The following is a 14,453-nucleotide window of genomic DNA, read 5'->3' as shown; positions in this document are numbered from 1 at the left end:
TAATCATTGTTCTGTTAACTGTTAAAAAAAGAGTATATTCTGTACACTAGTCAACAACTGAAGTGGATCAAAAACTTTTATTAGGACTGTCCTAAAACCAAAATGTGTACTCATTTTGTTCTTAAGACAACTTGTTTTAATGGGTTTTAGGACAACCCTAATAAATGTTTTTGATCCACTTCAAATGGTTATTATGAATATGGGCAGTCTAAATGAAATTTTGATGTATTACACTTGCCATGTTGACATTGTCATGACTTACCTGTGTGTTAATTGATAATTTTGACACAGTCAACTAATATGGCAAGTTGTTTTAACATTTAATCTAGAAAATTTGCATTTATGCTTATGCAACTAGTACTTATTTTTAAGTGTCATTGACATCCGTGAAGCTGGCACCTCATAAATATCCCCAAAACTATGCCATTTATTTGTGCTACTTTTGTGCTGGTTTGGTGTCTGAGAGGGGGTGACATAGTGGCCCAGTGGTTAGCACTGTCGCCTCAAAGCAAGAAGGTCACTTGTTCCAGTGTCGTATGTTTGTGCCCAATTTGTGGGGATTTGTGCTGTTAAAATGAACATCAAATCTGCTTTTGCCACCAAGCTGTTATACTGTAATGATTTGTTGTTTACTTTAATGATATGTAGACCATACTCGAAATTAAGTTTTTGTTCGAGTAAATTACATCCAATCAATGCAACCACATGAAAGAGGCTATCTCCGACCATGATGCTTAATGTATAATGTGTTTGCTTTGAAAGTGCGGAATTCACCCCATTTGCATCTATAGCACAAGTTGTGTGATTTATTTACTTTTGTATAATGTGTGTGGCCTGTGTCATGTGGCATAGTGGCAACGCTCATTTAGCCAAAGCCTGTTTGTAAAAGGCTAAGTGCATTGTATCAATCGCAAAACCTTAAAAGGTGCAGCTTATTCCCTCAAGCATTCTCTCTATCTCTCTCTTCAAATTTTAGTACTCCCCCCCTCCCAAAATGGGAAACAATCTTATCACAATCATTTAATGATTTGGTAGTGTCCGGTTTAATTTTCTCGGCCTCGCAGTTTCACAGGGTTTTTTCGTGCAATTTGACATGCTTTTTTTTCCCCCACGCATTGTGTTCTGCCATTGTCAATCAATCTTCTCTATGCTGTGTCTCCAGTACAGTACAGAATATGTTCAGCTTGCCAAATCTACATAAATATTTTTTTGCAAGTTCTCCCCACAATATCAACGAAACGTTCTGCTCCATCAAAAGCACCTGCGGTAGCGCCCAAAAGCAGAGGAAGATGCTAGCCATCGGAAAAGTCTAGATCGCATATGTAGCCGGCCGGAAGTGCGATATGTACATCAATTATAGTAGCATTTTTTATGACACTGTATAACAATAATTAATATTTTTACAGTACTGTAATGGTTGGGTTTAGGGTTGGGGTCGGGGTAGGCGTTAAAAAATACCATTTATTGTGTAATTTAATAGATAGCATAAATAATACTCTGTACAACTGCTGTTTTTACATTACTGTGATGGTTGGGTTTAGGGTTGGGGTGGAGGTAGGCGTTAATAAAATACAATAATTGGGAAAAGATAATAAATAACATAAATAATTCTCGTTAACTTCAGGCCGCAACCATATCTAGCAACAACCTAGCTGCTGAAGCCCCGTGCACGGTTACTACTACAAGAGCATTGCGCATGTGCTCTTTTTGAGATACATGAAGTTTACAAAAAAACGAAAAGAGAGAAAAAACATAAAACAAACAAAATGTCCAATACTGGGTGGCATTAGGTTAAAGAAAATAGACTTGATAACTTGCTTGCACAAAATAGAATATTTACAATGTAAAACGCAATGAATTTACTTTAATATGGGGCATAACTATTACTAAACGTGTAAGTACAGTATGTTATTCGAGTCCAGCTCGGCTCAGGTTGCAGAGGGAGTCGTTTTACTTTTTTGTTGAGTTACTGTTGCTACAGCAACCGTTTTGCACGGCAGAAATCTGTACAACATTAGGCATATTTTGGGCCAGAGCACTTTATCACACATGGACGCAGTCGAAAAGAGGATCGATAGCATTGCGGATGAAGCCGAGGATGCGCTGATTTCACACGAGATTGAGGAAATACATCGGTAAGACGTTTTGTTGATGTTGTTGCTTAAACTAACATTACCTTTTAAACAAGCATGTAAAGTTGTCTATGACCAGAACCAAGACCAACAGCTCAAGTTTTGCTGGTGAACTGTGATGATCTTCCAAAGTTCTTCGCGCTCTTTTTGCCTCGTCAGGTATTCTCTGTCAAATCAGCTGAGGACAGGTTTGTTTGGACAAGATGGCTGTATTCAAACCGACGAGTCAGAGCTGCCAAATATAAAAACTCTCGCTGCCAACGCCGACGAGCTCACGAAGGTCAGTGTCTGCTGTAGTTACATCAATAGTCAACTTTAATCTCTGCATAGTACTTAATTTTTTTAACCACAAACATAGGAAGTAATCTGTCGCTGTCAGTCAAGCTTAAACGTTATAAATGCCAGTTTGTTTTGCTTTCAAAAAGACGCGGATAGTCAGTGCATTCCGCTAGATACACTGGGTGAATTCATTCATGCTGCTGGCTTTTCATCTTATTAGTTAAGTTTAGCTCTGAGTGGCTCACTGTGGGCTGCCCAGGTCACCCGCTGAGAGGGCATATGGTGGCTTTGTGGTGTAGAACAGTGCCTTCACAAGGAATCCTCTAGCCTGCAGAGTTAAACATATTGATTAGCAGGCTTGTGGCTGAATAAGTGCTCTAAATGCATGTTCTAATTCTATCACTCACACTTTAGAATGGTAAAGACTTCCTTTACATTCATGTGATGGCCGCATTAAAATCGAAAACATTCATTTATGGTTGAAAAATGAATCTTCTCCTACTAATCGAAAGAAAAAAGAGAGATACTTATTTGAGTGTAGAGTAGAAAGGTTTTGTTTGCATTTTTTTTTATTGATTTTGAAGATGATTTTGTCAGTTTGAATATAAGTTGTTGCTAGTGCAATATATTATATTTTATATTATCATTAAAATCTTATATTTTGCAGTTCTGTTACACAACCAGTTTTAACATATTTGATTTGATAACAGGAGATTTGTGTGTTAAAAGAACACACTGAAAAGAAGCTGAAAATGATACAGTTTCAGTATGAGACCAAACTGCAAGAAGAATCAGATGCCCTATATGAAAATTTGACTGACAAGATCAAGAATGTGGAAAACTGCCATAAAGAGGTTTGTATACATTGCTGCACATATCTTGTTATCAATAATTCTGTTGTTTTCTATTTTATTGACGATTAATACTGCATAGGGCGCAGTGGGTAGCGCTGTTGCCTCACAGCAAGATGGTCGCTGGTTCGAGCCTTGGCTGGGTCTGTTGGCATTTCTGTGTGGAGTTTATTAATTTTCTTTAACAATAACGGGAGGCACGGTGATGCAGTAGGTAGTTCTGTCGCCTCACAGCAAGAAAGTCGCTGGTTCGAGCCCCAGCTGGTTCAGTTGGCATTTCTGTGTGGAGTTTGCATGTTCTCTCTGCTTTCACGTGGGTTTCCTCCGGGTGCTCCGGTCTCCCCCACAGTCCAAAGATATGCGCTTTAGGTGAATTGGGTAAGCTAAATTGTCTGTAGTGTAAGAGTGTGAATAAGCGTGTATGGGTGTTTCCCAGTGATTGATTGCAGCTGGAAGGACATCCCCTGTTTAAAACATATGCTGGATAAGTTAGTGGTTCATTCCCGTGTGGTGACCCATTATAAATAAAGGGACTAAACCGAATGAATAATACTGCATGGATCCTCACTTCCATTTGCTGTCTTTTTTATTTTCAGAAATTATCTGTTCTTCGGAGAAGCTATCAGCAGCAGCTCTCTAATGCTGTTCAGTTGATCAGAGCCAGCTATAAGGTGAGGTTTTAATGAATGTGGAATATCAACAACAAGTGATTGTATGATGCAAACAAACATGATTTTGTGATGCAAAGTTTAAGATGAAAGTTACTATGAAATCTTGCATAAGAATAAAGATGAGGTGGATCTGGATTGTGATGATACTGATGGAGCTGAAAAAGACCTTCTGAATGAGCTTCAAGAGAAGAATCTGAAGATTGAGTGCATGAGCGAGCAGCTGAAGAAATATGAGGTACAAACTCACTGCTGTACAACACAGAAAACAGTAAACCATTTAATTTGTACACTACCTGAAAAAAAGTCTTGTCCTTGATCACAGTTGTAAGAGCAACAAATAATAACTTCTATAATAACAAATTTCTAGTTAATTATTTGGAAAAGTGGCAGAAGGTTGATTTTTCTGATGAATCATCTGTTGAACTGCATCCCCATCATCACAAATACTGCAGAAGATCTTCTGGAACTGACATGGACCCAAGATTCTCACAGAAATCAGTTGTTTGGTGAAGTAAAAATCATGGTTTGGTGGTACATTCAGTATGGGGCTGTGCGAGAGATCTGCAGAGCGGATGGCAACATCAACATCCTGATGTATCAAAACTTGTGTGCTGCCCATTACATTACAAACCACAGAAGAGAAGAGAAATTCTTTAGCAGGAAAGCACTCCTACAGCCTCCACATCAAACTTCCTGAAGCAAAGAAGGTCAAGGTGCTGCAGGATTGGCCAGTCCAGTCCAGTCACCAGACATGAACATTGTTGAGCATGTCTGGAGAAAGATGAAGTAGGAGGCATTGAAGATGAATCCAAAGAATCTTGATGAACTCTGGGAGTCCTGCAAGAACGCTTTCATTGCCATTCCAGATGACTTTATTAATAAGTTATTTGAGTCATTGCAGAGATGTATGGATGCAGTCGTCCATGTTCATGGGTGTCATACACAATATTAATTCTTTTTCCACTGCACCATGACTTTATATTCTATACTATTTCTCTTAAGTGACAAGAATTTTGTCTAAGCAAAGTCAGACCTTACTGTCCTAATGAAATAATTAAAAATAAAGGCATGATCATATTTTATTTTGGTAAAATAAGTGTAATCCAGAGGCCTTTGCTTTTCATATAAGCCACTTCTGATACCAAGTGATCAACTAGAAGTCAAGTTATTATTTGTTGTTCCTAAAGGTTCTATAGGTGACAAGACTTTTGTCATCTAGTGTATAATGGAGAATTGCTAAAAAAAAGCAATGAAAGGATACAGTAAAAGTAGTTGTGTATTTGTGTAGCAATTAGTGTCGCATCCTATAATAATCATTCTGTTAAGATGGTTTACTGCTCAATAATGTTTTTTAAATATTTGTTTCATATTTGCTTAATCTGATTAATAGGGCATTATGGTGAGTTTGCATGTTCTCCCCATGTTCCCATGGGTTTCCTTCAGGTGCTTCGGTTTCCTCCACAGTCCAAAGACTGAGACTGTGGAGGTATAGGTGAATTGGGTAAGCTAAATTGGATGTAATGTATGTATATGAATGCGAGAGTGTATGGATGTTTCCCAGTACTGGGTTGCGGCTGGAAAGACATCCTCTGCATAAAACATATGCTGGATAAGCTGGCAGTTCATTCCACTATAGCGACCTCTGATGTATAAAGGGACTAAGCCGGAGGAACATGAATGAATAATCGGATTAATGTTCTTGTTTAAACTATGGTATATTTTTCAGGGTTTTTCAGGGTTTGCTTAATGTTCAAAAGAACTACATTAAATTATTGTGAGGAGAATCTGATCTGAGGAGAATTTGATCTCTTACATCATTGTAATTTACCATCCTTGTTGAATAAATTAAATGTATTTCATGCAAACATATATTTATAATTTATTAATATGTGATTACACTTTTTTCATTCTTTAATGAAAGCCTTGGCATTAAAGCATTGCTTGGCCAGTGGAGCTTTTATAATAATGACGTCAATATGATTCTTGATTGCTTAAATCTCATCCTGCTTGTGTTGTCATTGACCGTCAGGATGGTAATTATTATTTAGTCGCCTACTCTAGTATGGCCTGAAGTGCACTTGGGAGTGGCCCGGCCCATGACAATACACTTAATAAGCAGGTTCTTGCTTTCCACAAAGTGAAATCAATTACTCACCTTTATGCCCTTGAGTAAGGGGTTTACATGCAGCATGAATGAGCTATCAGGTGCCAATAAGTGAGGTGTCTATTATTGGCCTTTTTTAATAGACTGGCCCTCACACTCCCAGCCTGAGAGAGATATCTCTCACCCTTAGTGTCTGAGCTCTGTCCAACCAAAACGGCTCCTTGTGTAGGCAGATGGCCGGGAGAACAGCCATACAAAACCTGCCACTCAAAGTGTAACAAATGAGCGCAGCCTGGCGGAGTTTGAGCTTTGTTCATTGTGCTAATGAGAACTCTCACAACCACAGGAGAGATGCATGGATAATCACCTGTAGTTCTGGTACTGCAGCAGATGGTGGAGCCAGAGTTAAAGGTTGGGGTGTTCAAACAGGTCAAGGTTTTTTTTCCCTCTTTAAGTAACTTTGAATGAATTCATAATAAGTTTAGTATATTTTCCTCTTGAATTTGACAAAAAATGATGGCAATGTAACAATGACTAATATTTCTGTCATGTTGTATGCACCAATGTCCATACCTGTTTGTGACATAGTTCTCTGATTGATGACTACATATTGTCATCATCGTTTGACTGTCACGCTTTGGGACTCGCATTGATAACTAGGTATGGGACGATACTCGTTTCAAAGTTTGAAAAAGTCAAGGTTTTAAAACTGCAAAAATGTTCTGCTATATCGTTCATAAGGTATCTGTAAGGGTTTTTATTATTATTTTTAAGTTTTTAGTTATTTTTATTTTACTTTTTTTTATGACAACAGTATCTCCAGCAGAAAAGATCTCCAGAGATGCTTTTTTAAATTGTAAAGAAATCTGTGGACAGCAGAAGTCAATGATTCATTTGAATTATTTAGCATGACATGTTTACTGCTGGGTGTCACGGTGGCGCAAGAGGGTTGCTGGTTTGAGCCTTGGCTGGGACATTTGGCATTGTGTGGAGTTTGCATGTTCTCCTTGTGTTCACGTGGGTTTCCTCCTGGTGCTCTGGTTTCCCCCACAGTCATAAGACATGGCATAGGTGAATTAAGTTAGCTAAATTGTCCGCAGTGAATGTGTGTGAGTGAGTCAGTGATGGGTTGCGGCTGTAAGAGCATCCGCTGCGTAAAACATATGCTGGATAAGTTGCCGATTCATTGTGCTGTGGCAACCCCAGATTAATGGGACAAAGCAGAAAAGAAAATGAATGAATGAATGAATGTTTACTGCTCCAAAATATTTTAAATGTTTTTAAAAATAAAATATATTGTGTTCAAGGGGGGAAAAGTTTTTGTATTTGACCCAGACAAATAAAAAGAAGATATTTTTGAGCAGTAATCACAATACTGTGAAACCTTGATATTTTTTATCCAAGGTTATTATATCGTCAGAAAGTTATGCCTATTGATAACATTGACTATATTTGGGTTATAGGCTAAATCTAAACCTAAAATAAACATCTGGCTTTCTTTGCTCTGTTATAAATTGGAGCTTTTCATTTATTGTATCCACTTGTATGCATCTTGCCAAAGCTTATATGCTATTCACACCAAGGACTATAAATAGCACCCAAAACTGAAAATTCTGTCCTCATTTACATATTCTTTACTCATCTCTAACCTTTACAAGTTTTATTTATGCTGTTGAACAAAGAGGAAGATTGAAAAAAAATTGACTACCATAGTAGGAAAACAAATACTGTGGAAGTCAATGAATACAGGTGTTTGGCTTTTTTTCAAAAGAAGAAACAAACTCATAAAGTTTTGGATTCACTAAAGCGTGAGTACATTTTTAATTTTGGCTGAACTATCCCTTTTATTATCCCAATTAATATATAAAACAAATGCTTTGATAACAATAAAAAGCTCCTTTCTAACATCTATCTGTAAAAACTCTATACTGTATTAGGCTAACTGGGACTTGTTTTTGTATTTTCACATTGATACTGCTCTGACTACTTCTATTACTTTAATACTGATTTCTACTATTACAAACTAGTGAGTCACTTTGGATTAAAGGTTTTTCAAATGGTCAAATGTAAATGTAAAGCACTCAAACAGTTAAAGGGACATTTATATCATACCAACAGGCGGCAATTGCTCTTCATGGGGTTTGCTTGGGTCAGTGTGGTACCCCTTGTTGGTGTTTGTTGGCATTTGTTTGAGTTTGTTTTCGCTGAATTGGCACATGTTTGGTTTAGAAGTGAGGTGCTGTAATCTTGTGATTATGCTTGTTTGTAGGCGATGTGAATTGGCTTTAAGTGACAGATGACTGCAGTATGCATTATTATAAACAGAACATTACTATGCGTTATTGTGAATGCTAATATAGTCATTGTTCTTGGTATGACCGTGCCTTTATTCAAGATCCCACTGAATGCGACAAAAAAAATGCAAATAAACTTATACCAATCAAAACCTCCTTATGATTGGAGTTTACTTTCCTCATGAATGAAAGAGAGAGAAGAAAGTGCAAAAAGAAAACCCTTTGAAAGCCTTTGAACGCCTGCACAATCTTAAGTGTGACAGGCATGCAAAGGCCCTGTTAATGTTCAGGGCATGAATGGTGGATGCGGTACAAAGTAGAGGGCCAACTGCGTGGATATCACAGGAACCTGATGGGCTCCATGCGGCTCCCAGTCTGCAAACTTTAGCGCGCTGACATGTGATGTGATCCTGGTGACACTGGCAGCGCTGCTACTGAGGGACAGCACAAAAGCAACAAGCCCCCCCCTGGAAACAGTGCTCTCTGCGAACCCCCTGGGGCTGCTCAGCCATCCTCCAGTCCCCCCTCACAGCCTGCCTCTGCCCAGCTTGTTAGAAAGCACAGCCCAGACTGTGGGTGGATAGGCCCCAGCTGCCTTCCCTGACTTCCAGAATAAATTGACCTGAATGACAGGGGCACACAAACAGTATGATATGTATTATTCCTGTCAATAAAAATGTCCCCATGAATTATGGGCTTTGTATGTAATGTACTGCCGTCTTTCTTCCGGGCAAGAAGAAAAGGCCGAAAGGGAGAGGAGGAGAAAAATAAAAGAAGAAGAGATCGCCTTCTTCTAAGCGTGTTTGCTTTTTTTTGTTTCTCGCTTTTTATTATTCAGGGGGAAATGGTAGGAGGCAGAAAGTTGTACGATTGCTTTGTGGCTGAATGGCACTCATATTTGCCACGCAGCTTGAGCGGCGTGGCTTTTGTTTTGCGCTGTGAAGGGAAAGTTAAAAAGGACTTGTGTCATTTTTCAGATCGCCTCTGAGGGAGCGGAGGACCCTGAAAAAAGCAGACTGAAGTCGGAGAATGAAATACTGAAAGATAACATTGACTCGTTGCACGTCGAGCTGGAAGAAATTCACCAAGTTCTGGAATCCAAAGAGCAGAAGCTGGGTAATGTGTCATTTATTGGTTGTATTTAAAAGGGGTAATGAACTCCCCATCATTAAGATATTGGCTGTTTATTAGTACTTATAAAGTATGATCTTATTCTGCATTCCTAATCCTATACCCAATATCCAAAACTCAGCTTCTACCTTATTAACTATTAATAAGCAAATTAGTAAATTAACAGTGTTAATAGTCTAAAAGTTATAGTTAATAATTTGTTAAAGAGCACCTATTATGTATTATTAAAGGGCATATTTTGGTTTTGGGGGTCTCCAACAATGAGCTGATATGCATGCAAGGTCAGAAAAACCCTTACTGTCTATAATATGTATATTTATTTATTTTTACCTAATTATCCTAACGACTCCCATATGATTCGTTTAGCGATTCATTTGTTCCCAAACCCCTCCTTAGTGTGATTCTAATCTGCACTGATTAGTCTGATGACCCAGTCTGTTGCGATTGGTCGACTGTGTTCAGTGTGAGACAGAGAATCCCCCACCCTTATCAACAATTTTAAAGTAGTCAGAGTGCAGAGTGTATGTGTGAGCCCAATGCAGGAGTGCATTAAGCAATGCAGTTAAACACCTGCATATTCTCTATTTTTAACTATAAGTAAAAACAGTGACACACATTCAGTATTAATGCACACAGTGGCAAAAGCTAAACTATTTTGAAACTTGATCGCAGCATGTCTGTAGGAACAGCTGATGGTGGCCATCGCAACGACAAATGGCAGAGGATCACGAGCTTACAAACGCATTTAAATCTGTAAAGAAAGCGGCACATGTCGCGTTTTAGACATGGTTTTAGACGCGATATGAGAATATAAAGAGTTAACCAGATACAGTACAAGCCATGTGGAGCAATTACAAGTAACAAAACACAATTAAATACACATTTTGCAAGCTAGAGAAAACAAGGAGGCAACCATTTTAATCGCACTTACTTACACTTGTGAACTGGAGGAAGAGACTGATCCATGAATTGTGTATTGATAAAGTTCCTGTCAAGCTCTGACAAAGTCCCATAATTTAAAAATCTTTTCTGATCCTTCCTTTAACAAACGGCCAACGAATCCCCCATTGTAAGTGTGTAGATTGCTGTAGCACTCATTGGCACAAGGCTGGGGCTATAATGCTGAGGTAGTTTTGCAAAAATAAACTTCAACCACTGACTTCTTACAGCCTCATATTTGGGTAGGGAAGGTAACACTAACTTTCCCTCACACTTCAGAGCACAGTTTCTGCACAGAGCACATGATTCAACCATGATCTGCTACAGTGTCTGTCTTCTTTTTCTTTTTTGCTACAGTGTTCATGGGTGGGGGGTTAAATTTTCCCGGGTCTGCAAGTGCAACAAAATGGGCGGGGCTTAAGTTCTGAATCAATGTCACAACGATACGGCTAACGATTTGCTACCCCGATGATTTATTCAAACCACTCTCAGTCAATTCTTTTATAGATGAATCAATAGTTTTACACACGGCACACTTTCAGATTTAAGCCTTAGTTGGATATTTCACTTAATTTTCAAAAACCCATAATAGGGGCTCTTTAATAGCTAGAATTGCACCTTAAAAAGTTTGATGAAGATTTTTACATATTAATAAAGTTTGAAATATTAGCCTGTTTGTTGTCCTGTTTTATCTTTCTTCATTAGATCACACAGTACAACGGAGCATGGTGAATTGACATGGAAAAAAATGCTCACTGATATTATTAGCTAACTCTTTGCATTTTTAAAAATGGTTGATTTCTGTAAGTTTTTTTTTTTTTACCTGCATGCTTAAAAAACAACATTCTTTATAGGATGCTGCTGAGATTTAGGTCAAAAAAGCTTAAATATTGAATACATATCCAACAATCTGGACCAAAAAACAAGACAATAGTGACAAGATAATAAAAACACCTTCTCAATCAGATCCAGTATAGTTGGCACAGCATTTTCCAGCAAACAAAAGTTAATCCACACTGTTCTAATGTCGATATTAGAAATATGGCAATCCAAAGACTTACCACTGGACGGCGTATTGTTATAGTTGGTTTATAGTCTATCCGTTTGGCATCCAGAACTAAACAAAACATGCCGTTGGTAATCTAGCTACAGGATAATGCAATAAAGTGACACATTCACAACTTCTCATTTTGGTAGATATGCCTTGTTTTTAGACTAACAACATAGTTTTGAGTTCTGAAACGTACTGGATGTTTTTAATAGCAGAGTGACCTCTCATATGTCAAAAGATTAAGGGAATTTTGACTTCTCAGTTCATGACCCCTTTAAAAATGTTTCCAGTGGGTTTTGGGCCAAAAACAAACATTTGTCACAAATGCTTGTTTTGGAAATATAGACTTATTCCCTTATCTGTGTCGGTGTGTGAGGTAGTTCGCATTCAGAGCGCAATGTTTGAGGACACTTGTCAGGCCATAGCTATCATCTCACACTCTGTGGGAGCCTGAGAGGATAAAGCAAACACAAGACAGGTGTATTCTCAAGGGTCAGGCCTTTATCTCTCATAGTGTTTGATGTTCATTCATTGCATATGTAACTTTGGTAACCGTCTGACTATTTTACGCCACTGTTTTTGGTGATTATGCAGGAACACGTCTATTTTTGAAATGCGATTTATTGGTACATAAACTCCTTTTATGTATCTTCATTCAGAATGCGAAGAACCATCTGCTAAAACGTTTCGCATTGGCTGTGACTAAAGATAAGAGCTGTCCAGGTCTTAAGTCTCTATGGAAATAAAAGCACTTGGGCATTAACACACACTTGGCCCTTGAACTTATTGGTTTGTGTTTGGTCAGTGCATGTGAGTGGACGTGTCAACAGCAGTGCTCCAGGTCAGAAGCTTGTCAGGGCCTGGAGCCCGAGCAGGTCATGCAGGCCAGGACTGGGCTTCAGTCCACTGACCCAAGCTGCAAAAGATGAACAAAGACAATTGGATGACCTGTCGTTGTGCTCCTGATGTCAGTCTTTGTGTCTTTTTTTCAAATATTGTGAGAAGTTGGGGGAGTAAATATTGCACTGGTTCATCTTTTCAAAACAAATGTTCTCTGTTTCTTTTGTTCAAAGCTCTGAATTTGGAACAGCTCAAACTAGAGGCAGATGACAGCAAAAAGGCACTTCAAAAGGTATGATACACAAAGCCCAAATCATCCTAATTAGCGTATTGTTTTTGTTTTATTTATAGCATGTAAATTTTCATTTATTTCAGATGACAGGTCAACATGAGCAATTAAAAACGGAGTTAAAAGTTGAAAGAGAGAGCTGCATAGAAAAGGTGAGATTTCATATTGTTATGGGGATATTGTGGATTGACTACAACTTAGGCTCAATCATTTGTGTATTGTTGGTGTTTATAATATAATATGACAATTATTGTCTTAAAAATGTTATTAAAATGGGGAAAAACTAAATGTTGAGGTGCTTTCTCGTTAGTATGTTGTAGTCAAACAACATTCAGGTTAACATAATGTTACTGTGCACTGGAAAAAAGCTTCATCTAATAAATAAATTAGGGTAATTGTTTACATTTTATCACTTGACCCAATGAAAAATAAATACATTGCTTTAAACAATATTTTCTATCTCCATGAAAACGTTTTTTTATAACCTGGTAAACACATATTTGTCTTTTGTTAAAGAAAGTCAATTAATTTAAGTTCTCTTGTTGTTCTAAACAAGAAGATATAGCTTTAATCAAAACAACAGTTCCCATAAAATGTTTATTTATCCAATTAAAAATAATAGTAATGGTTTCACATTTAATAATTGTTTCACATTTAAATTTGTTCACTTGAGCCAATGAAAAGTAAATCATTTGCCTTAAACAATATTTTTTTAAGTACATGAAAGTACAAAGCATGTTGTAATACTTAAATCACAGAAACCAACTCAAACATAAACACACATACATTTTATAACAAAACAACCCATGTATTTTAACTAATATAACGCATAGGGCCCTATCATACACCTGGCACAAGAAGGTGCAAGACGTGTTTGGCGCGATTTGATGCTATTTTCAGACCAACGCAACCCTAATTTTCCCATTTTGTGCCACATTGTTTAAATAGTAAATTCATTTGTGGCGCTTTGTGGACTCATGGGTGTTCCGGTCTAGAAAGGAGGTGTGTTAAGGCACATTGTTGGCGTGTTGCTATTTTGAGGAGCTAAAACAGACTGCGCAATTGATCAGTTAAAAGCTGGTTTGAAGTCTAGTGTAGAGCACATTAGTTGTGCGCCTTAAATGCATACACATTCCTTAAAACACACATGATCTATCTTCGATCGGGCAAATATCTTTATAAATGAAAGAGAATTAAAGGATTAAAATATTACAAAAAATATTATTTTCTACATAAATATAAAAACCACTACCTCCATGCCTTTTTCTCGGGGGGCTTTTTTCTGTTTATTTATGACAATTTGCTTTTGTATAATGTTATTATTATTCATTCATTTATTTTCTTTTCGGCTTAGTCCCTTTATTAATGTGGGGTCGTCACAGCAGAATGAACCGCCAATAAATGTTTTACGCAGTGAATGCCCTTCCAGCTGCAACCCATCACTGGGAAACACCCATACACGCTCATTCACACCCATACACCACGGACAATTTTAGCTTACCCAATTCACCTATACTGCATGTCTTTGGACTTGTGGGGGAAACCAGAGCACCCGGAGGAAACCCACGTGAACGCAGAGAGAACATGCAAACTCCACACAGAAATGCCAACTGAAGCAGCTGGGGCTCGAACCAGCAACCTTCTTGCTGTGAGGCGACAGCACGACCTACTGCGTCACAATGCCTCCCGTTATTATTAAAGAAAATTAATTTAAAAAGTTTAGATTTGTCCACCTGTTGGGTTTTGTAGACGTATGTATCACCATATGGGGTATAAGAATTCAGACACGCCCTTAATTCTTTTGTGCCATGTGCTTTAGACTTAGATCGTGCCTAGATCGTTAAAATAGAGCCCATAAACTAACTCTAAGCC

At 38.0% G+C, this 14,453-nt stretch overlaps 1 protein-coding gene across 1 annotated transcript in view; it reads left to right on the top strand.

Moving 5' to 3' along the window:
• The first annotated feature begins 2,042 nt into the window (after nucleotides 1-2,042).
• The window catches only part of c2h10orf67 (chromosome 2 C10orf67 homolog), a 32,755-nt gene continuing 20,344 nt past the window's right edge, over nucleotides 2,043-14,453 (top strand). Inside the window, exons 1-8 of the mRNA XM_056465199.1 lie at nucleotides 2,043-2,135; nucleotides 2,292-2,412; nucleotides 3,122-3,265; nucleotides 3,859-3,933; nucleotides 4,046-4,168; nucleotides 9,309-9,447; nucleotides 12,526-12,584; nucleotides 12,668-12,733. Coding sequence (XP_056321174.1) covers nucleotides 2,050-2,135; nucleotides 2,292-2,412; nucleotides 3,122-3,265; nucleotides 3,859-3,933; nucleotides 4,046-4,168; nucleotides 9,309-9,447; nucleotides 12,526-12,584; nucleotides 12,668-12,733 — 813 coding nt within the window. The 5' untranslated portion in view covers nucleotides 2,043-2,049. The remainder of the gene's footprint in view (nucleotides 2,136-2,291; nucleotides 2,413-3,121; nucleotides 3,266-3,858; nucleotides 3,934-4,045; nucleotides 4,169-9,308; nucleotides 9,448-12,525; nucleotides 12,585-12,667; nucleotides 12,734-14,453) is intronic.

The sequence above is a fragment of the Danio aesculapii genome, chromosome 2, assembly GCF_903798145.1.
Source record: "Danio aesculapii chromosome 2, fDanAes4.1, whole genome shotgun sequence".
Taxonomy (NCBI): Eukaryota; Metazoa; Chordata; class Actinopteri; order Cypriniformes; family Danionidae; genus Danio; species Danio aesculapii.
This window is presented reverse-complemented; position numbering and strand designations above follow the sequence as displayed.